Genomic DNA, 25578 nt, shown 5'->3' with positions numbered 1-25578 from the left:
GTGTAGAATATCAACATGGGACAGTTGAACTTGATTTTGTGTTTTTTTTTAATACTGGGAACAAATAATAAGTTTTTTGTGTTTTTCAAAGAGATTATGCATAAAAATATTTTTTTATGGAGCAAAAGTAAAAATTGTCAAAAAGTAACATTTGAGAACTATGCGTAAAACGACAGTGTCAAAGCATAAAAAAGTAAACATAATTGGCACCGTGGTGTAGTATATAGTAATGTAGTATCCCTAGTATCAGTACTGGAACTTTTTCCTACATCTTGTTCTCCTATTGAACGACGATAAAGTTGACGTTAAGGAGATTGTATTGAAATACTTCGAATCCGGTCATACGTTCATGGCGGCTGACAGTTTTCATGCTGCTGTTGAAACTGCCGAGTAGTGGATTTCGAAGATTTCAAAAAGGCTGTTGGAGGGGCCAAGAAGCGCGTCAATGTGATGGACATGCAGAGCATACATGTTTTTAAAACTGAATATGCCGTTACTCAATACACTCTCAATAAATTAAATCCGCGGGCATAGATTAAGAATATTAGACGGGTCAGAATTGCTAAAGGTCGGTATGATATCGGCTATTCTGATGTTGTTGACAGCAAGCAACTGAATTATTGTGTTTTGCTATCTAAGAAACAGCAAAAGATGCTTGCAGCTGGTCACTTTTCCTTAGATGGCAGCATGAAGTGGCAAAAAGCTCCGAGAGGAATTCAAAAGCAACGGAAGAAATTGTTATTGGCAGCAATACTTCCAGTTGTTCCAAAAGCCAAGAAGGTTTTTTTCGAGAACATGCCAACAAATTAATGCTTATATACTTCTTCATTTACAAAGCGTTTTATTTACCATGTGATAGAGCTTGAAATGATAGATCTCCTAAAAATAAAAATATTAAAAAAACTATACCAAAATATTTCAATGTTTATTATGCTGCCTTCACATTCAATTTACACATTACACTTCCATTAGATTATACCAATGGGGGCTAAACCACGTAAGTTCATTTTCAGTCAATTCAGTCCTTATCTTCTTCTCTCTTGATGCATACATTTCTGGATTTTGTTAATAATCGTACAATTTAACCAAATCTCCTTTTCCTGAAAGTGTACGTGGTTTATGGATGACCCTTTTCTTTCAAAAGCACTCCTAGCAGTTTATATTATTATATGAATAATGCACATAACATTCCTGTACTTGAATCGATTCATTTATTATTGATCTACAAAAAATACATAGTGGGACAGTTATGCCTAGAATATCAACATGGGACAATTGAACTTGAAGTTGTTTTTTTAAATACTGGGAACAAACAATAAGGTTTTTTGTGTTTTTCCGAAAGATTATGCATAAAAACATCGTTTTATGAAGAAAAGTGAAAATTGTCAAAAAGTAACATGGGACAACTATGCGTAAAACGGCAGCACAGTAGTTAAAAATAATGGACGCAGTGGTTCACACCCAATAGGGAAAAAAAGTTACGGACGAGTTGGTTTTAATCGGTGTATCTGATGCATTAGCATTGATTACTGGAAATGTTTACATATGCGTTCAATGTTCCGCAGGCGGAAAATAACTTCCAATACACTCGACAAAAAAATAGCGAATCAGAGTGCCGAGGTCGACATTTTTAGATGATTTTTAAAATGATGCAACTTCGTGAAAAACCAACGCATTTAAATGGAATCCATGTTTTGGAATATGTTACGAACAAATGTTTATACGAGGGTCACTATTTATATTTCGGTAATAGGAACAAAAACAAATAGTTAAGCTGCGAATATATTTTTATTGTTTTTCAAAGTACTCGCCACGATGATCGATACACTTTTGCATGCGCTTAAACCAATTTTCAAAGCATTTATTCCAATCGACACGAGCCTTTTTTTTTTTGAGCGATTGTCAAATTATGTGGGATCCAACGTGAACATAATTTTCGCACAACTAAGTGTTCATGTAGAATCGCATATATGCTGGTGGAACTAATGCTTAGGGATGCCTCAATCTCACAATAGGTTACATGACGATCTTGCTTAATCATTTCGTGCACAGCATCGATGTTTTCTGGCACTACAGTCGATTTTGGACGACCTTCACGAAACTCGTCGGACAGCGAACTACGACCACGATTGAATTCACTATACCAGCGATACACAGTGGTTTTTGATGGAGCTTCATCGCCAAAAGTCAAATTAAGTTGATTGACGCACTCTTGTTGTGATAATCCACGTCGAAAGTCGTAAAAAATCATCGCACGAAAATGTTCACGATTCAGTTCCATTTTTTTGCCGAGACCAAACTTTCAACTAAATATAAAATAAACAAATAGCGTCCGTATGACAAAATGTTCTGAGTACGTATATCGTCAAAAATGTCAAACTTTACGATGGAACCGTCAGATGGACTCACATGACATCAGTGTTGCCAATTCCCGAAATATAAATAGTGACCCTCGTATTGGTGTGTGTAGATATAGTGGTCAAAAATAAACGTGATCCTCTAATTTACCCCAAACTTCGATCGAGCAGCTAAAAAAAAGCATTAAAATGGTGTACATTTCAACTTCATGCGTCGGTTTGGTTTTTCACGAAGTTATAGAATTTCAAAACTAACCTAAAAAATTGACTTAGCATTTTGTCCCTCTTATTGGTACTTCCGTCTTAAAACATCCGCATTGTTTACCTTTTCCTTCAATAATACACATAATGAATTACAATTAGTATAGAATCAGCGATTCTCAAATTGCAAACAAAAAAATGAACAAATTCCGAAGATTCATGCCATCCAGGGTATCCTGTTTATTATACCATACAAAGTGCCTTATCAACAACAACCGGGGCATCCAAACAATCCAATTCAATTTAGATAATAAAGCTATTTGGATTGGATTGTCGCTGAAAGCCACAATCCAATCAGATTAATCATTGCTGTGTTGTGGCTTCATATTGTGATGAAAAACAAACAACCGGCACTATATTTAGCTGCCCCATAAAAAAAACCGTAATCAACACCCATATGCACTCCACGCCACCAGTGGAATTGTGAATGGCAACAACGTGGAAGTGGGAGGGAGCGGCTGGTTCCGCTACAGTCGGGGAATAGTAATTTATCCGCTATTCCGTATCTTACATTTTCGATCATATCGGGTGGCAAATTATTCATGAGATTTTTCCATATTTCATCTCCCGATTTTGATTTATTACTCTCGCCATCTCTTTTGCTGTGTGTGTGCGCGCTATTGGGGCACAATTTCGTCTTTCCCATGGCGCCTCAGGCACCGCGCCCCTGGGGTACGGGGAGGGGATATTTTCACGTCTCAAACGTTTAACGTTTGACTGATGTCTGCTGGCGACCTGTTGTTGGTTGGCGTGGAAATGTGAAAAAGTGCTCTGTGGATCATTCGCGTTCCATGGCGAGCGAATAACGTGAGTGAGCATCAAGCTAGAGATGCAATGTACGGCTTTAATCGAATAAGAGAATGTTTTAAATTTTTCTGAATGCGAAAGCGAAGTGAAACATGAAACTACCTGCAAAAAAAGTTGTGTTGCTATGAATATTGCATCCAGGTAGGGTGACTGTTGAAAAACGCCATTTTAACAGAGTCTCTTTGTGGTATTTGGCCTTCAAAATCTGTCCGAGCACGCGATGGAACGAGCGAGAAGTGAAACTTTTGAACAATGTTCCATATTGCCTGAAAATATTATGACAAAATCTACACCCCAAAAAATCCATCCCCACCAAACGCATGGTTTACCGTTGAACCAAAATGGCAAAAGTGTCGAGATAGGTTTCTGGGTCTTGCTGCAATATGCACGTTATTTTTTTTGCGCTAGATGTCCGACCATCCATCCTACAGTCTGTGGTGCTCATTCATTCCCGGCCCTTTCTATTCGGACTAAGCTCGGCACCCTCCCGCGCCCACTATTCCGGTGAAAATCGGCTTTCTGATGATGGAACAATGGATGAAAAATGAATATTTTCCGCACGACATGAATAGCAAGGGAAACCCCTCGCCATTTCAGAAGCGACGGGGCCGAAGCAGCTGTGGCGTGACTAACCTGGGCTGGTTGAGCTGGCGGTCAGCTACCCAGATAATTGTGATACGAACCCATGCGAGCTGAGCAGGAATGTAATTTCACGAATGGATATATGCAGAAATTGGTTCTGATGAAGTTTGTGGCTCGGAAGCGAGCGATTCTAAATAATTTGGGGTGGTTTACTGTTTCATTTTCCTTGGAACTTTTCGGGGAAAACGTTATGCAGAGAAATTCAATTCAGCTGATTCTGCCGTTCTACGCATAGTTGTCCCATGTTACTTTTTGATAATTTTCACTTTTCTTCATAAAACGATGTTTTCATGCATAATCTTCCGGAAAAACACGAAAAAAGTTATTGTTTGTTCCAAGCTTCCGAAAAAACAAGATCAAGCTCAATTGTCCCATGTTGATATTCTAGGCATAACTGTCCCTCAATGTATTTTTGGTAGATCTATATATCTATAAAAATGGATTTCTGTCTGTCTGTCTGATTCTTATGGACTCGGAAACGACTGAACCGATCAACATGAAAATTGGTATGTAGGGGTTTTTGGGGCCGGGGAAGGTTTTCGTGATAGTTTGAGACCCCTCCCCCCTCTCCAGGAAGTGGGCTGCCATACAAATTAAACACAAATTTCTACATTACTCGGGAATTAATCGAGCAAATGAAACCGAATTAGGCATATTGAGGTTTTAGGGTGCAATAAATGTTTTTACGGTGGTTAGATACTCCTCCCTCCTCTCTTAGCATTTATTCCATGTAACGGAGAAACATGTTATTTGCAAGTGGTTGAAAAATCTTGAACGAGAATTGTGCCTGAAAATAATCTGATGAGTTTTGTTAGAAATACTAGGAATTTTATAATAAAAGTTAAATTCAACGGTAAATTCACAGAAGATCGATCAGTGAACAGTTCTGCGATTGGATGTTTAAAGGTATTGATAACAAAGAAAAATGAGGCGGGACGAAGTTTGCTGGGTCAGCTAGTCCATAATAAATGAATCGGTTCAAGTACAAGAATTTTATGCCACGCTTTTAGCAGAGCTGTTGCACTCATTTCTGGTTTGGAAGAACGAACTAATGCTTAAACAAATAAAAAAAATAACAGAACACGTGTACAACTTGTTAGCGAATGTCGAATAACAATGAGATTTATATTGAGCAAAGGTATTGCAGATCACTAACTCGTAAAACAATGTTTCTATGCGCAGTCTTTCGGAAAACACAAAAAAAATTGTTTGTTCCCAGTATTTAAAAAAATAACATCAAGTTCTATTGTTCCATTCTATATTCTAGGCATAACTGTCCCACCATGAATTTTAGGCCCGTAATCAAGCTTGATTGATTCAAATGAAGACATCTTGTCACATTTCATTAGACAATAGTTTACTGCTCATAAAAAACCCGTTGTATTGCTAAATTGAAATGCCTCAAGCTTCTGGTAGACAAATATGCAAGAAAACTTGATTGCGTTTTTCTTAGTTGTTGATTTTGGAACATGGTACAATTATGCGTAGAACGGCAGAAATCGTCTCAGAAGGTGGCGCTCTATATTGAAAATAACAATTGTAAGTGAAGAAGTTGAAGAAAAAAAGCACAATTTAAAATCAAGTTTGTGTTTAATGTATAAACAAATTATATTGCAGTGATAAAAAAATGTCTAGAATGTTAATGTCAATTGTTTTTTATGATACTAAGATGCGTACAGTTTATATATCGTATTTTTTTGTTGTGTTCTTCAGATTCATCCAGTGGGTTTCCCATTTTGTGGCAAGCGTTCGGAAAATCGAACAGCAATTTTTTTAAGTCTTTGAAAAGCAATTACGAGAGTCGTTCAAAAAATAAGTTTCAGTACCTCAGGAATCGGGGAAAATTATGGAACACAAAACAATGTGATTTTCGTAGGACAAAAAACAATGTGATTTTCGTAATCTAATAGGAGTACCGGTAAGTTTCTTCGTTTTTTTTATAATAATGCTTTATTCTGTAAAAATGATTACAAATTTAATATTCAAAGTATTGCCCTTCGCTAGTCACAACTTTTTCGGCAGCAATCTCGTTGGTACGAAATTCGACATATTCGAAGTGGCAAAAAACTATGTTGTTTACGCTTCAACTTTTTGACATATACTGACAAAGACGCGCAATGTCAGTAGCTTTCCAACGAATGTCTGGAAATTTGATTCACTGGAATAATAATCAAGTTACGTCATCTGTTGGGAAACCGAAGAAACTTACCGGTACACCTAATACGTTTTATTTTCTATTTTTTTACATAATCCCCGTAACGTTCGAGGCAGTTTAGGGCTATCCACATACCACGTGGACAGAAAAAGTACGATTCTAGACACCCCCCCTTCCCCTCCGTGGACAAGCGTGGACATTTCTTATACGCCTCCCCTCTTTGTCCACGTTGACATTCCTCTTTTTTTGAAGAAAAATCGATTTTATTTTCTTATTTGTTTTTTTTTTGCCAAGAAAGTTGCAGGGTTGTATCCGAATCATGACCACATAGTTGACGTAGGATTACGTTACGATATTTGTTATATGTTGATTTTGAATATCTTCGAACAAGATGAGATTCTAGATTCGAACAACATCATCGTGAAATAATCAAGGGGCGAGATTGTGTTACTTGTTATGTTCAGGGGTATAGCTTGCGATACGTTGAGGAGGAGAGATGTTCAAAATCCATATTTACTGGCATTATTTTGCGTTAATTTGTTAACAATACCATAATATCGATCTATTCACTATTCTTTTCTTTCTTCAATATTACCCGGTAAGTTATTTGTATCACTCTTCAGTTTCTTCCGATTTCCATTTATGTTGTCTACAGTTAGCTTCTGTGCATGAAAAAAAATAAATAACTGTTCCTTATAATGCGTATACATTCAGCATCTCGAAATTGTTCAGTCATTTCGTTTTGAATTTACGAAATGGTCTGCAGTTAATTACTCTACTCTCGTTTGTGCGAAACACCCGTTTTACCAACATCCCAAGATCAGAAAAGTCGAAAATTAACTCAACTCCTGATCACACTTTCTTAAAGCTTACGCTTGTCGAATGTTCATAAATGCTAAAGTAAGTGCATTTGATAGTTTCGACCACATGGTTGTCGAGCTGTATTTATAGGAATTTATCGACTGATTGTTTGAAAAAGCTCACAATAGGAACGTGAGACCTCATGTCTCCTCGCCAATCTGGCAAGCGATTTTGGAGTTCAACAAGGATATGCTGTTCCTGACATAGAAGATGACATTTTGTGGGTGAGAGCTGACTTTGGGAATTGATAACAGTAATCCCAAGAATTTTCCATTCAAAATTGTTGTAAATTATAAGACTTTTCATCGTCCATCACGATTTTTTACAAAAAACGGCGTTTTTTGACGTTTATAGAACGAGTCGCAGATATAGATATTCATTGTGTATATTTCGGTCAAATAATGTGGAACCCATACGCCAAATAATGTGCTAGCTGCACCAGATGCTCAGGGTCGGTAGTTTTTGGATATTTGTAGTGAATCTGTTAATTGATTTGTCGTGTACCGAATATTATTCTTAATGGTTTCCTCAATTTGATTGACATCAATGGCGGCACGAACTTTCCAGTCCAACCCATAGAAGAGTATATCACAAATTACAACATTTCAATAGAGCGCAATAAAAAGCTTCGCTGTGAGTAACCCTTCTTCAAAGATACGAACCGTGCACCTTAGAAAGAACTTGTTGTTCGTCTTCCAATTTTGCAAAAGCTTGGAAGTTCTGAAGAAATAGAAACGAAGTGGTTTTTGTATCATGAACAGCCCGCATCTAAGAAAACAATGTCGTCCATTTTTTATATTACAATACTAAGCCTGTAATGTTATCTTCATCCTGATGGAATAAATTATCCTTTACTAACAATGAAAATAAATTGATCGCTCACAGTCCATTTGATTTTTTTTTCAATTTCTCTTAAGTTACGCGAGCAGAATGGGGCCGCGCTTCATCGTGGATGAGGAACACTCCTTTCGTCAATAAACCTGGCCTTTTGTTCTTAATTGCGGTTCTTAATCAGTCCAAAACTTCACAATAGTACGGTGATGAAACAGGCGTTCGGCGGTCAACGATTCGATAACACTGAAGAAATTCGTGACGCAGTTACATCGTACTTCAAAAAGTTGAACGCTACGCACTTCGCGCTCGGAATAGAAAAACTCATGCCACGCTATGAAAAATGCCTCGAGCGTTACGGCGATTATGTAGAAAAAAAGAAAATAAAACGTAGATTGTAAAAATCACCTTGTTTTTTTCCTAACTTTATTTTTCCGCGATTTCTGAGGCACTGAAGCTTATGTTTTGATCAACCCTCGACCCGTAGATAAAACAAATGGTCATCGATAGATAGAAATACTCTTATGCGTAAAAAAATGGCTACTGTGTAATATACAACAAAAAATATCTTTAGATAAAAGTGTACACGAAAAAATTTGGCTCTGTTACAGCTGAATTGCTAAATGAGTCTAATAGAATGAAAAGAAGGGAAAAAAATCTCATTGTTTTCCGAAAATTCGTATGGACATTGCCCATGTTTATAGCATCGTTTTTTTGAGGAAAATGTACACAAAATGGTTAAGTAGTAAAATTTGGCTTATTGTTGGAGTCTCTCTAACATAAAAACTCGGAATTGAGGAAACTAGGTTTCCCTCTTGTAAGTACTTAAAAACGAACTTATATATAGTATTTTGGTGACAAGTTCAAAGATGTATCAATGTAAGTGGCTGTAAATTTGACTAAGTACGGAAATTTAATTAATTTGACAGTAACGCAACGGAAACCTTACATATGTAGATTGTTTATTCCATTATTCGACTGACACATTTGCCTTTTAGTAAACAAATGGCAGTGCTGTAATATATTTTGTGGAGAAAAAATTTTTGCTATACTCAAGTACCCATATCAAGGACATACCGGTATTCCGCGAACAGAGTAAAAGTTATGAAATTCCGCATGACTAACCATCCCGGCCATAACTCGCACACATAAGCATGACTTCTTCTCATTTTGAAATTGCAGAGAAAACGCTTGCGTACATCACATGCATCCAGCACTCATATAAACCACTCCAGAGACAACAACAGCACAAAAACATTTCCACAAAAACTGCACACTGCACGTTTTCTTCCCCAGATGCTGCACCACCACCTATTCCGATTCCGACGTATGCATTATTTGATTTATCTCCGAGATGAAAATCTGTACCACAACAACGATCAACAAAAAAAACATACACCCACGCCCGAGTCCCAGCGGAAAGGGAAGAGCGGGAAGACGAGAACAAACGTATATTATAAATTTATTTAACTCCCCGCAGCACCAACTTCGTCGAGTGCACGGGGTGCGTTGTTATGCCCTCTGCTCTCATTTCGCGCTTCTTTCCACTTGACTCGCTTCGATTTCGAAGTTTGCGCCAGCGGAGTTTGCGAATAGCGCATCGATTCGCGAAAAAAACACTTTTCTGTGAAATCTTCGTTCGCTCCCGGTGAGGACAAAGTTTTCATAGCCATGCGAAGAAAAAAAAAGATTGAAAAATTTCAAGAAGGCTGAAAAGGGAAGAAAAAACTTAAAACGTATGTACGAAACCGTTTCGGAAAAGCGAGCAAATTATTTCCACACCATGGGACACGTCATATCGGGTGCATCTTATGGAATATTTGCGATATAAAGTTTGAAATTTTGAAACTTGCGGCAATTCGACATCCGCTGCGAAACGGTTTGAAGTTAACTTTGCCGCGGCTGTATGTTTTTGTGTTCTCAGTTTTCATTTTTTCTTTGCTTTTCACCGCGGGCGGACAAATCTCATGTCGAGAGCTGTTGCATTCTGGCGGAACAGGATGTTCGTTACACAATCGTGTAAACTCTACACCCGGCGAGGAAGTGGATTAATTTCACGCAGTGGTGGCACATTTCTGGGAAATCAAAGGAGGATGCAAATGAGCTCGTTATATTTGTCGCGAAAATCGTGCGACAAATTTGCAACGCAAGTTTGGATACACTTGCTTAAGCTCTACACATATCTTCGTGTAAATTTGTTTGGTATCGTGGCGTTGGTTGTATATTCTTGCTTCTGACTCACACTGACACTGACAAATTCGACGAGATGTCTCTACAAGGTGTTAAGGCGGAATTCCATCTATTCAACATGCTACATGCTACAAGTCAATGGTTCTTGCTTATTGGAGTCTCTTTTTACGGCACAAACGGTCTTGTCGAGCAATGTTGGCCTTATCCAATGGCCTGCGGATCGGTGCGGCGTTTGTAGCACGACAATATTGGAACAACTACGTTATTTATTGACGATTATAACTCACTACAATAGTGGAACAACAGAAAGTTTGATCATAAAAACAATAACATCATAACAGATATGTTGGAGCAATGAGCGTTCGCATACTGCTGTGTAGTGGCTGAGGTGGAAATTTTTTTTTAAAAAATCCGCCAGTATCATATCCATTGTTGTTTACCATTCACTTGTTTTTTTTTTTATTAATTCGTTTATTTTTGCAGGCTCAGTAACTTAAGTTTAAAGGAGCCGAATTCTTAAATATAATTTTAAAACTATATATATAAACAATTTTCTTACATCTATGGTTAGTAAGGTGGAAAACCGATTACTCGCGGTGTACTCGAGTTTAGAAGGCTGACATATTTTTAGGAGAAGGATGGGGTATAAGGAAATAAAAGGAAACTGTAACATATTAACTTGTAGCATGTAGCATATTGAATAGATGGAATGCCGCCTATAGTAGTGAATTTGGCCACAGTTCAGATACATTGCATTGTTTTGACACGATTTTGGTGACAAGTTTAAAGATGTATCAATGTAAGTGGCTGTAAATTTGACTAAAGAACTAATGTTATGTACTGAACCGGAACAGAACTCGAAACTCCTTCTTCAACCGTGACATAAATAATGATAAAACTTTTCAATATTTCACCTAGAACCATTTTTATTTTTTACTAACTGTCCCGGCAAATGTTGTTTTATCATACAACAGAGGCGACACGTGACCAAGTGAACCATCGTTTTCAGCGGGTTAGTAGTAGTGATCGCTTCATACATTGTTGATTGCGTTTGCCCTGTCGCACTTGAAGATGCTTGGAAGAGTTTCAATGACGGCGGGTTCAGATGAAGGATTTGAGCCCGGTAGTCATTACTCCATATTTCGTAGTGTTGTGTTGTGTAGTGTGATCAAGTATAGCTATCAGATTATATTCTTCACGGTGGAGAAGTTTCACCCAAACAGAAAAATAAGAATATACGGGATTATATGGAAATTACAAATAAAACATCTTCGATAATTGGTACGAATATGGTATAGTAAAAAAACTGTTTTTTTTTGTTTCTTCAGAAATTGTCTACTTGTCCCATGAACGGTTTGAACAGATGAACGAAACACCACTGCCATACAAATTATTCCTAGTTAATATGTTAGTTGTTAAATAAACAACGACTAGTTGATTGTAAGCGTGTTTAAATGCTTTAACGATCTATGAAATTGATCGAATTGTATCGATAAATAGAATGAACGTAAAGATTTGAACGAAAATGTGTTAGAATGACGGTACCCATTGTTATTCACTTAACTTTTTCTCTCAAATTTGATTTGCATTCCCGTCAAAACTTTATTCATAATAGATTCATAATCATCATCAGAAACAACTTTTGCTCAAGATTTTTCCCCACTTGCAGAGAATGTGTTAGTTTGTTACATAGAACACACATTTTATACGGTAGAGCAAATTTTCACAATCATATATTTTTTTTAAATTTTATTTATTCAACCCGAATATCCCTTACCATTTTGGTTTCACAGAGATGGAACACGAAGCTCAATGTCATCTATGTATGACAAGGTTGCCACCAGTGCACAATGATCCAGGAGATGTATTTAAGTGGAAATTAGCATTTAGAGCTCGACAGTTATTCCCTAGACAAAAACTGTTTTCGACAAAGTTGTTACATATAATCTTTATAGATAGAGATAAACATAGTTCGACAATGTTGTAGTCCCAGTTTTTTGAGACATCCTTGTAGAACAAAGTTTTTTGACGTAGAACTACGTCTTTCAGGAAGGGTGCCAAATCGGAAAACAGGTCACGTTTTTATGAAACAAGGTTAACGTTAATAACTATTTTCACTATGAACGAATTCCCCTGATTTGCATACCTTTCGAATCGTAAATTCTCTAAGATGTGTTTGATATGCCATACAGTAAAACCTGTTTTTGTGCGGTTTTTTTTGTGCGACTTTATGTTCTTGTGCGGTTTTTTTGTGCGGTATATGAAAAGAAGCATATTTGAGGAAGTTATCGTCCATTTAGTTTTTTTTTATGGTTTATATGCATTTCAGTGCAAAAAAATCATATTTGTGTCTCAATTATCCACTTCTGAAATCATTCCCCTCCTCTCTTCAAATGCTCTAAGTTTTTCTAAGTTTTTGCATGACATGATTTATAACAGCAACACGTTTCGACATGCAATAAAAGCACAAAACAGCCACGGGCAACCGAAAAGGCAAAGTGTCCCATCGCCAAGCAGGGAAACAAAAGCAAATTGAACGGTGAATGGCGTGGATTTGAGTTTTCTTGGAGGAAATTTTTTTATGCGGTCCCTATCTACCGCACAAATTTTTTTTTTTTCAAAATGTGTACCGAACACGATTTTATATAGCTGCTGGTGAAGTTTTGCACGATTTTTTTTATGCGACTTTCTTTGTGCGGTCCTTATACCCCGCATAAAAAAGGTTTGCCTGTACATTACAATTCGCTAATCTCTAAACGGTTTAAATTCACGAAAACTGGAAGAACCTCGTTTTTTCCCAAACATTTGTTCTGCCGCTTTGTGTGCTAACCCTACCTGTATTTCGAATACATATAACTCGAATATTTCTTAACAGATCAGAAAGATGTTTGCAACAATGGATAGGAAATATTTCTACGCGTCTATCACAAATCATAAAATGTTATTTTTCATGAGATGAACAATTGTATAACTGTAAAATGTCAAGCGTTATCTAAACGCCCTAGTTGCCAAGTTTTGATTGGCCCGATTTACGATTTCCCCAACACAGACTTCAAAATCGATGTACCTGTGGAAATCCGCTCTGCAAGTATACATGCAAGTCGGGAGTATTTGTGTTCCGAGCTGTGTTTCCCTAACACGGACTTCAAAATCAATGTGCCTGGGGGAATCCGCTTTGTCAAAGCATGCAAGTCGGGGGTATTTTTTCCCACTGAGCTTTGTTTCCCTAACACGGACTTCTAAATTAATGTGCCTGGGGGAATCCGCTTTGCAAATACATGCAAGTCGGGGGTAATTTTTGGTGTTGAGTGCTTTTGTACTCGCTAGTCGTTGTGTAGAACGGAATGTTTCGCTAAAACGTACTTTTAAACTGAGAAGCCTGGGAAAATCGTCATTTCAGATTCTAGAGGTGAATGAACTTACGCGGTTCGAGAACTACGTAAACATGAAATGTGCAATAATTTCAGAGGGAAATGTAAAATACAATTATCGTTTGACAATTCTTCCATTTACATATTTTGGTAGTCCTAGGCATCATATCAAACGTAGAAGAACGTTCATCAAATTTATTTGTAACGAAGAACATAATTTATTACAAAAATTTCGATGCATTCTGAAATAATATTCGAAGTGGTGAACAAGTGGATTACATAATATAATTGCGTAGTTCTACGTCGAAAATATGTGGTCGTGTCCTAGATACAACCCCTTACAATTTTTCTATCTCTTTAAATAACCGCCTTTTTTTCTATGTTACGTTAGGGTCACCATGAAAAAATATTTTTTTTTTTGCTCTAACTTTTATATTTCAAATTCTACATCAAAACTGTTTTGATACGACTTTTAGAGCTTATCAATACCACCATTTTGCGATGCAGAACTTGTCAATATCTTAATCCTACTCAAAGTTATTGATGATTTTTTACTCAAAAACTCATGATTTCAATTTTAATTTGTTTAATGTGTTGAAAATTACACATCATGTATTCTCTTTCAAATGCCGCCAATAAACTTTGTTCACGTTTGCCCCAGAAATAATAACAAATAATTGAAGGGAGCATATTTTTTGGAAAAAAATAAAAAACTTTGAGTCAAGATGAGATACTGACAAGTTCTGCATCGCAAAATGTTTGTATTAGTAAGCTCTTAAAGTTTTCCAAAGACAATATGTATGTATAATTTGAAATATAAAAGCTAGAGAGAAGAAAACAGTTTTTTTCATGGTGACCCTAACGTAACATAGAAAAAAGGCTATATATCGGTTATTTCAAGAGATAGAAAAAAACTGTGTTCTACAAAGATGTCTCAAATAACTGGGACTATAACATTGTCGACCTATGTTCAGCTCTATCTATAAAGATAAGAAAGTTATATTTTTTATTCCATCGAAAATTTTGGTTACCATATTTTTGATAACATAAAAATAAGCGCTCTATCAAATGTAACAACTTTGTCGAAAACAGTTTTTGTCTAGAGAATAACTGTCAAGCTCTAAATGCTAATTTCCACTTAAATACATCTCCTGGACCATTGTGCAGTATTGCCACATTTTTATCTGTACCAGAAGGAAAAAAATCTTTCTCATCTGTACTTTTTCTTCAAAAAATCTGTACCAAAAATCTGTACCATCGGAAATGTTCATTGTAGAGAAAAAATGTTTAATCGAATATTTTGATTTTAAAATAGCGTTCATCGTATCGTTGCTGAGCTGATTTCGAATATTGTTCCTGTTTTGATTATATTTCGATGAACATCGCTTGACTATTGCCAATGAGGCATAGTGAGAACTCTAAAAAAGGCACCGAAACGCAGAAAATGCGAGCAATCAATTCTTTTCAGGCATTCATGTTTTGTCGACTAAGCAACTCGATTGGACTAGAGGCAAACGTATTACGGAATGCAATATTGCGTTTCCTTCGGGTCGCCTTAATCTAACTTAATCGGATTTCAGAATACGGGTGAGTAGCTGATCAGTAAACGGATTTGGAATAACTGAGGAAATTACACTATTGATTTCCTCAGTGTGTCGACGAAATAGACTAACCAAACTATAAATATGTGTGTATGAAGTAATCCTTGCTCCTACCATCCGAATACATCCAGCAATGTATGGGATCGAATCCGACCGGACTTCATTTTTGTTTGAACACACATATTGAATTTCGTTCAACACAAGTGGATGTGTACTTTTTTTGTTGACGCGAATTTGTGTTTTTTAACTGTTTCCGTCCCATATCTATGACCAAGTTTTAATGTACTTGACGCGAGTTTATCAATTCTCTTAGAGAAAAATCAAGTTTTTTGGTCATTGTGCTACACTGCGGTTAATCGCCCAATTTATTCTGTGTTCATCGAAGCTAAGTATAGTCCCGCACTGTTTTTGTTTTTTGTATACAATTGCGATGCACGAAGATATGGACACGGGAGAAAAGAGCGAGAGACAATGTTACACACAACCGTGCACTCAGTGCGCTGTGCCTATTGCCGAACAAGATGCGTGTGTTGAGTGTTTTGGGAAGTGTAAGCTTTCTATCCACGTCGGTTGCTTACCCGGCGCGACAGCTGAGGATATAGAAGTCTTAAAAAAGCTTCCTAATGCGACGCGTGTTTAGCGCTGAATGATTATGACGATAGGCACAGTGAGAAACTGTTGGGTGATATTGTCAAAAAATTGGATGAATTTTTGTGCGTGATTGAACTTGCCAAAAACTTCGAAGACAAGGTGAAGCAAATTGTAAGAAACGAATTAGTGCGAGAGAATAAAATGTCTAATATTGCTGTTGACATTAACGATGATGTAACTCGTGGAGTAGTTACACGTTCTGCTGCAAAGAAAAGACGAATTGAATCCGTAGTGGATAAAGAAAATATGATCGAGACCCCAAAAACGAGCTTCGCGAATGTGCTAAAAAAAATCTAAAAGTAACTGAAACAGAACGTGTAAAGAAACCGAAGAATAAACCAGACACCGTTATCGTTATTAAACCGAAAGAAGGTGTAATAATTGAAGATGCTAGAGCTGAATTGAGGAAGAAAATGGATATCAAAAACCTAAACGTTGGGCGAGTGAAAAGTGGCAAAGACGGATCTGTTATAATGTCTATGAAGGATGAATCATCAATCAAACTGCTTGAAGAAAACAACGACAAGCAACTGGGGGGTCAATTTGAGGTGAAAGTTAGGGAGTGTATGAAACCCACAGTCAAAATAATTGGAATGAGTGACAAACTTGACGAAGATGAACTGAAGCAAAAACTTGTTAGTCAGAACGATGCTCTCACTAGTCTGAAACACTTCAAACTTCGTAAAACATATTGCAATGAGAAGTGGCGATATGATAACTATAGTGCGATTGTCGAGCTCGACGCAGACACATTTTTTAAAGTTATGAATGTTGGGAAATTGAACTGCGGTTGGAATCGCTGTCGTGTTTTAGATGGGCTTCAGGTCACTAGGTGTTACAAGTGTTGTGGGTTTAATCACAAGATGGCCGACTGCAAGGCAGAAATTGTGACTTGCCCTATATGCAGTGGAAACCATCAAGTGAAAGAGTGTAAATCTCGTACAGAAAAATGCGCTAACTGCGAAAAAATACGAGTAGAACGGAAGCTAAATATTGACGTCGAGCACTCTGCCTGGAGTAGCGAATGCCCGGTTTACATCAGCCAGCGAGACAGACGTAACAAGATGGTTGATTACTCTACATAGCAACTAACTTTCTACGTATCGTCGCCTCATCATCTCGAAGGAACAGCGTTATCCAACCCGGGACGTAGAGCACAAAGCAGTAAGGAAGCCTCTGAATCACCTTGCTCAGTCGTGCCAACTACCTTCGAACAGCCACCGTACCTTCGCTCTTGTCCTTCAAGTCGTCCCGGCCCTGAGTATAGCGTTGACGAAGAGGTCTTCCGAACTGTCTTTCATGGCAAGTATTTACTTGGTAATGGTAATTCTTGTCCTGATGTACATTCACCCAGCAGGACTGCGAAACAGAAAACAGATGTCACCTCAGATTCATCTCTTCATCTTGGAATAACACCATCATCCGACCCGGGACGCTCGACACAAAGCAGTAAGGAAGTCCCTGAATCACCTTGCTCAGTCGTGCCAACTATCTTCGAACAGCCACAGTACCTTCGCTCTTATTCTTCAAGTCGTCCCGGCCCTGAGTATAGTGTTGACGAAGGGGTCTTCCGAACTGTTTTCCATGGCAAGTATTCACTTGGTAATGGTAATTCTCGTCCTGATGTACATTCACCCAGTAGGACTGCGAAACAAAAAACAGATGTCACCTCTGATTCTTCTCATCATCTTGAAAGAACACCGTTATCCGACCCGGGACGCTCGACACAAAGCAGTAAGGAAGCCCCTGACTCACCTTGCTCAGTCGTGCCAACTATCTTCGAACAGCCACAGTACCTTCACTCTTGTCCTTCAAGTCGTCCCGGCCCTGAGTATAGTGTTGACGAAGGGGTCTTCCGATCTGCCTCCCATGGCAAGTACTCCATAAGGAACGGCAAACCTTGTTCTGATGTCTACTCACCCCACAGGAATGAGCAACAAAAGAGAAATGGCAGTCCTAATTCCTCGGATATCTTAATTTACTACCAAAACGTTGGTGGTATCAACAGCCCGAAACATGGCTCAATGGAAACACTGCATCAAGTCAGCTGTTCGACAACTCTTACTCCGTCTACGGGCAGGATCGTTCGTATAGTAACAAACGCACGGGAGGTGGTGCATTGTTGGCTGTTCACTCAAGGATCAAATCCCGTACGCTCAATCCTCCGGGTTGCTCGACGGTAGAGCATCTGTGGATCGCTATTACCACTTTGGACGCTACACTTTACCTGTGCGTAGTTTACATGCCTCCTGATAGGGTAAACGATGGACCTTTGATCAATCAACATCTTGACTCTCTCTATTGGGTTGTTTCACAACTAGAACCGAGAGACAACATTATGATCCTGGGCGACTTCAACTTGAGCTCAATCTCTTGGCAGCATAACTCGCATGGCTTTCTCTACCCGGTTTCTTCTCAATCCTCGATCTGCTTGACATCACAAGAACTGCTTGATTCCTATTGCACCGCTGGACTGAGGCAAATGATAGGAATCAAAAATGAAAACGATCGCATACTTGATCTGTGCTTCGTCAACGAAGAACTATGTGAGCACTGCACAGTCATGCAAGGACCATCACCACTTGTTAAAAAAGTGCGACATCATCCTCCTATACTGGTGAATCTCAATTTGAAACCTTTCCGACAATTTCACGATGCTTCTGAAAGTGTTTCGTACGATTTCAGTAAAACTGATTTTACCGCGATGAACAATTTCCTCGCACAAATCGAGTGGATAGATGTTTTTCAAGGCTGTGACGCTAACCTCGCTGCATCGATCATGTCGAGTATTCTGCTGTATGCAATTGATCAGTTTGTTCCGTTGAAGACGAAACGTGAGGATACCAAGCCTGCCTGGTCAAATGGTGCCCTGAAGTATCTTAAAAGAGTGAAGCAGTCTGCTTTAAGACAGTTCAGCAAGCACCGTACGGACTCAACAAGAGCGAAATATCTAAAGACGAATGCTGAGTATAAACAGCTCAATAATCGTCTCTTCAGTGCTTATCAAGACCGTCTGCAGAGACGCCTTAAGGTAAATCCTAAAGGATTTTGGCGTTACGTCAAAGACCAACGTAAGGAATCCGGTCTACCATCTACGTTGACCAACGGTTTATTGGAAGCTGATACGACTACCGACATCGCTGACCTGTTTCGCTCTCAGTTCAGTAATGTGTTTGTCAATGAACACATCGATCCGCAGGATGTTGCTGCTTCTACCAGAAACGTACCTCGACTTCTTGCTTCTGAGCTGGATTTAGTTTTTTTTTTTTTTTTTTTTTTATCCAAAATATATATTTTATTAAGGCTCATATGGCGTCAGCCTAACGGGGCCGGGAGTTCAATATTTTGACAATGTTTGCTTAGACTATGTTAGTAATATGTAACCGATTACTCGCGGTTGACTCGAGGTTAGTATTACAAGTGTTCTCATAATTGGTATGTCGCAGTCTTCGATGCTCTGTACGTGTGCCCGACACGGGATACTTCCTATTGGGATGCAGCTGACCATTAATCAGCAACGCCCCCCTAGTCTGTACCCCATATCTAGCGTGGTGCGTCTTTCTCGACTCGAGGAATCCAGGATAGAATGGCGGCGCAATCATCAGCTCGTGTAGAGTTGTCATGAGCGGTACAACCTTTGGCTCTTGTTGAATGATCAGTGGACTACACAACCTTTGGCCCGTGTGTCTGTAAAGAGTGTGTGTATGTATTGCCGCGACTAAGTAAAAGTTTATCGATCGGATAGGAGGGATATGAAACGAGGACACAACGAAGGAAACATCATTAAACGTTGACATCGGCGTTTCTGAGGAACAGGTATAGATGAAGCAGAAGATCAGGATCCCGGCTACCTAAGATATCCCGGACGGATTTAGTTATCACTGACGATATGGTAATTGCAGCAACTAAGAACATGAAAACCTCCACAGGATGTGGTCCGGACGGCATTCCATCACTCGTCTTGAAAGGTTGTGTAGACACACTTGCGTCACCTCTAGCGACACTGTTCAATCTGTCCTTATCTTCCGGTGTATTCCCGAGATGCTGGAAAGAGTCGTATGTTTTTCCAGTATATAAGAAAGGATCCAAACGGAGCGTTTCGAACTATCGAGGTATTGCTGCATTATGTGCCACCTCGAAGTTGTTTGAGCTGATCGTGCTTCAGGCGTTAATGCAAAGGTGTTCACAGTATATCTCATTGGAACAACACGGATTTATGCCTAAGCGTTCCACGACCACTAACTTGACTTGCTTCACCTCGTTCGTGATACATCAAATTGAGAATGGACTACAAGTAGACGCTATCTACACCGACTTATCCGCAGCGTTTGATAAGATGAATCATCGAATAGCAGTAGCTAAATTTGACAAACTTGGAATGAGTAACCAAATGGTCAACTGGATCCGATCGTATCTCACTGGTCGTAGCATGGCAGTCAAAATTGGAGATCATGTTTCATCACCGTTTCCGGTTTGGTCTGGTGTTCCGCAGGGCAGTCACCTAGGACCATTTTTGTTCCTGCTGTACATGAACGATGTCAACTTCACTATGAAATGTCTGAAACTCTCGTATGCCGATGACCTGAAGCTCTACTACGTGATACAGCAACCGCGAGACGCATTTTTCCTGCAACAACAATTGGAAGCTTTTGCCGAATGGTGTCTAACGAACCGTATGTCGCTTAACGTGTCGAAGTGCTCCGTTATTTCATTCGGGCGTAAACACACACTCTTCTGCTTTGTCTACACATTGGCAGGCGTACAACTCAAACGCGAATCAACAGTCAAGGACTTGGGGATTCTGATCGACGCTAAAATGAGTTTTAAAGATCACGTCACATATGCTGTATCTAAAGCCACTTCGCAATTGGGGTTTCTTTTTCGCTTTGCCAAAAAATTTAAGGACGTTTACTGCCTAAAAGCCTTATATTGTTCAATTGTGCGTCCTATCCTGGAATACTCATCCATTGCTTGGTCACCGCACTACCAAAATGGAACACAACGCATTGAATCTGTTCAAAGGAAATTCATCAGGTTTGCACTTCGTCACCTCAGCTGGAGGGATCCTTTGAATTTGCCAAGCTACACAAGCCGATGTAACCTGGAACTATTGGACGCGAGACGCAAGGTAACGAAAGCATGCTTCGTTGCAAATCTCTTGCAGGGCAATATCGATTGTCCTATACTGCTCAGTATGCTGCACATTAATACCCGTCGTCGTCATCTACGATCACACTCATTTCTCATCATACCTCATGCTAGAACGAACTATGGCCTACATGAACCAGTGCGGAGTATGTGTCGTGTTTTCTATAAGTGTTACTTTGTGTTTGATTTCAATGTGTCACAAGAATCGAATAAGCGCGAATTTAGACGATTTTTTTTGTTAGTTTACGGTGTTGTCAGTTTTAAAATTTGTGTTGTTAGTTTAAGTTAGTTTAAGTACTAATGTCATTGGGATGGAAATCATCTGTTGGCAAATACAAAGAAATAATAACACACGCGCTGTAATGTCATGACAACGCATTGTGTTCTGACCTTGAAATAACAAGGGCAAGACTGTTTCAGCGTTGCTCATGATAGGTTGATGATCTAATATCTGGAGTTTCTGGAGGAGCTCCGCTTGTGAATGACGGTTCTCCATAGTGACATGTCCAATAAAAAACTATGAAATATACTTGACCACAGTGCAAGTCGGAAGAAATTTATTTGACGAAAAATCCCCTGACCCGAACGAGAATCAAACCCGAACTCCCGCCATGCTAATGTGTGACGCTAATCACTCGGCCACAGGAGCACAATCTGATTGTTATAGTGTACGCGTATGCTGATTATACAGGGTGGGCCATTTAAAGTGGAAGCATCTGGCAACCCCATAACTTTTGACAGAGATGTCAGATTAACAAATGTCATACCGCGTTGGAAGCGTCATTTCAGTACAATTTTAACCAACAATACACACCTAAAGAACGCCCTGAAATTGTTCAGCTGTACATTCAAAATAACTTCTCAATTGTGTTAACTAAACGTGCGTGGAAAAATAAAAATAAAGTTAAAACATCGCCTGGAGACAACACTATACGTCGATTATATGCCAAATTTATATCGTCTGGTAGTGTTGCTAATGCCAGTCATCTGTCCAGACAACGACCAAGACGTTTCGACGAGAATATTGATGCCGTTCGAGCCAGTGTTGCGGGAGCGTTATCGGACAATGATAACCGATTTTTTATTGCCATTTGTTCGTGAAAATGAATTGGACAATTACTGGTTCCAACAGTACGGCGCTACATGCCATACAGCGGCTGCCACGACCAAATTATTGCGCGAAATGTTCCCCGGAAGATTAATATCGAAAAACGGCGATTATGACTGGCCACCGAGATCACCTGATTTTACGCCTCCTGACTTTTTTTTATGGGGATATTTAAAATCCAAGGTATACACTGGTAAACCAAGGACCCTGGCTGCGCTGAAAGACAATATCCGACAAGAAATTGCTGCCATATCGGCCGAAACATTGGGCAAAGTGATGGAAAATGCCGAAAAAAGGGCACATTTTGCGGTCAAGGCCAGAGGCGGTCATTTACGAGATATCATAATCAAAAAGTAGTTAGAACAAATCTCCTTGGACCAAGATAAATTAATTTCAAAAAAAAAATTTAAAATTCCACTTCTTTACTTTGCTATTGCAAAAACAAATCCTTCCACTTTAAATGGCCCACCCTGTACATGCAAATTTATAAAAAGCCTCTTACGAAAAATTCTTCCCTCTGGCGCTTACGCCAAAATGCGAGATTACGACAGGAAATCCTAATTATATCAAGGTTTCCAAAAATTGCCTATATTTATTATTCGGTAACCTATACAATATTATTCATAGTGCAAAATACACATTCCGCCATTCTGAACCGTGATATTCATAAAAACCGGATTCCCGGGAGGTAACAGTGAGTAAATATATATGAAATCGTAAAAATATATTTAACCGCGTCAGTTATTCAATAGCTACAACCAGTAGATTTCGATAAAACTAGATGGTCGAAAAATCTGCATTTCTCAGAAGAGTGGGATTAGGAAACATATTGACTACAAAAATATACATGGAAAATCACGAAGATAAAATGCGAAACGTTCGTTGGCTGTGGAACGATCAACGTCCTCTCTCCTGATACGTTCTAAAACTGTACATAAAACATTTGCTTAACCAGAATCGATTTATGAAAATTCACACACCCGTTGTTAAGAGAAACAGAACCGGAACCGCATACTCCACATTTGTGGAGAATGAATATGAAAAAAATAATATTACGTATAGCTAAACCTGGATTAGCTTCCTGTAGCCAAGCGCTACATACTTGGTTCGTTGAAGCTTTAAATAAAAAACAAAGTCATCGCAGTTTCTCGAAATGCTTTAGAATAAATATTCAAATCACGCAATACGGTCACAGTTGAGACAATGACGCACGGCACATAAAACCGGTATGTCACCATCGTCCGCTCCCAGCACCGAAGCAACAGGTACACATGTAATGTGCAAACAAGGACCGACAAACATTGCCCGGAAGCAGATGTGCCATGTGGATAACGACGGACATTCATAAATAATTCCTTTTAAAAGGACCTTCCATCCCTGTTCCGCCAAGCACTCCATTATTTATTGTTTCGTCAATTGCATGAATCTAAATTTGTCTGAAACAGCATACTAAACGAAACTCATCCTGAGGTACATATTTCATAAGCAATGAATTTGCCTATTTGGTCGATAGTGACGGTGACCGCGCGGATACTTACCATTTTGTCCCGGAAAAAACCATTATATCAACATGAAAAATTACTCTTAAGGAGTCACATGGCACTTCCACTTATCAATAATTCACAAACCAAACAGCCCGCTAGCGATTCGCTCGCAAACTTCGCAATCATAAATTGTGACAACCGAGCAATTCATTCGGTGGCGTTTCAATTTGTAAAATGCAAACACTCCTCTTTCCAGCTGTCTATCGGAAATGGAGAATAACAAAGAGAGAGAAAAACGCTGGGAAAATACCATTAAAACCACTCCTCCAACAAGCTCTAGCGTGCGTATCCAATGGTATCGTATCCGGCAGCGTAAAAAAATATTTGGCAAACTCATTCATCACATTCGATTAAACTGCCTCCGTTGATTGATTGGCAGTGTCCACCCAGAATCCGGTTCCGGTGTCAGTTGTTGTGACTCAGCTCTTTCTAGCCCTTCCCTTTGTGACGCCCCGGAGAGGGAGCCAACGGAGGCAGAAAAAAACCACACGGAAAAGACATTATCGAAAGCGGCAACCGGCGGATGGAAAATGAAATTTCAATTTTTAATATAAATACCTCGAAATGCGAGCTGCAGCCAAACCCACCAAACCAGCGCGACGAATTTCATGCTTTATTTCCACCTTCTGATGTTGCTGCTGTTGCTGCCAACTCAAAGCTGCTCCAATCCTTTTTCTCGGTTGGGCTCCAAAATTACACTTTGATGGATTCCGGCACTGATGGGATACACCCGTTCCACTCTGCGCCGGGAACCGCACGGAATTGAACACTTCGCTCGATCCGGGCAGACTATCCACCACGAGTTGTCGGAAACGACCGCGCGCACACACAAAGACACGCTGCTCCACGTGCGGGCACGCAAACACTAATCAATCGATTCAATTAGCGACCATTTAGACTATTTACATAATTGATTATTATCTGAAATTGATTTTCGTGCTCTCAGTGCTGCTTCCTGGCACCGATTCACGCACACCCACACACTCTCCGGATTGCACGCCGCCAGCCAAGAAGCTCAACCAATTCGAACCGTTGTCCAACAAAAACAACGCTCAACGGAATCACGAGAAGCTATTTAAACTTATACCATCAATTAATTAACCGAGCTTCCGGTGCGACCGCTGCGACCGCTGCGACCCCGTTATCCCTCGCGGACGTGTGAAGACGAAGCCCCACGCAGAAAACTGGAAGCTTCACTTGATGTTTCGCGCGCGCATGTAAGGCTCAAGGCAAAATGTAACGAAACACCAATCACCGGAAACAACCTTTCGCTGAGAAACAACAGATCACCTCACCAATTTGCACGTTGTGAACACCACTCGGAACGATGGAACCGCTAAATCAGACTACCAGCGTCGGAAGTTCGAATAGTACTGTTGTGTTTCTGAACCATCCACAACAATCGAGCCGCAGGAGCCAGGACGAACGAGCGCAAATTGCCGAAGGGATGCCGGTTGCTCCGAACTCTGACAGCTGACTCACGACGCAGCACGAGATTCCGAATACGAGTGGCACACGAGTCGACGGATCATTATCAGTAGCACTCGCCGATTGCATCCGGCAGCGAAACATGTGCTCCGGACCGGAAGGTGTGCGTTCACAGGATCATGCAAAATTGCACCCGAGTCCTTGTGGGTCAGATGAGATATCAGCTACCGCTAAGAATGCAAATGATTCATGTGAGAGAGTCGTTGCTTGATTCTCCCACACTCACCTTCTCGTGTAATCCCTCTTTGTCTCGGCATACCCAAAAATGTGACGGAGGCGGAGGTGTGACAAAGCAAATTGATGTACACTAGGATAATGTTAATCTTGCGCACAGTTGAAGTGTATTCATGCCATGTCGCCACCAATGCTTGCGACGTCGACAACGATAGCGACAGCACACTCGCCTAGGATAACAAATATTGAAGTTAACGGTGTTTACGATGGGAGGCAGACTCGCTGGAAATAAGACGGATAGCAAATAGGATTATCGCCTTGGCAAACAGGTGTCGGTTTTATGCCACGGCGCTCGAGGTGCTTTTTGGTGGGGTGAAATATGCTGCCGT

At 39.6% G+C, this 25578-nt stretch overlaps 1 protein-coding gene across 1 annotated transcript in view; it reads right to left on the bottom strand.

The window, feature by feature from the left end:
• Positions 1-24878, bottom strand: part of LOC129765121 (uncharacterized) — a 387394-nt gene extending 362516 nt beyond the window's left edge. The window contains exon 1 of the mRNA XM_055765006.1: positions 24086-24878. Coding sequence (XP_055620981.1) covers positions 24086-24137 — 52 coding nt within the window. The 5' untranslated portion in view covers positions 24138-24878. The remainder of the gene's footprint in view (positions 1-24085) is intronic.
• Between the last annotated feature and the right edge of the window lie 700 nt (positions 24879-25578).

This window comes from Toxorhynchites rutilus, chromosome 2 (genome assembly GCF_029784135.1).
Source record: "Toxorhynchites rutilus septentrionalis strain SRP chromosome 2, ASM2978413v1, whole genome shotgun sequence".
NCBI lineage: Eukaryota > Metazoa > Arthropoda > Insecta > Diptera > Culicidae > Toxorhynchites > Toxorhynchites rutilus.
Note: the sequence above shows the minus strand (reverse complement) of the source record. Positions and strands in the feature narration are given on the sequence as shown.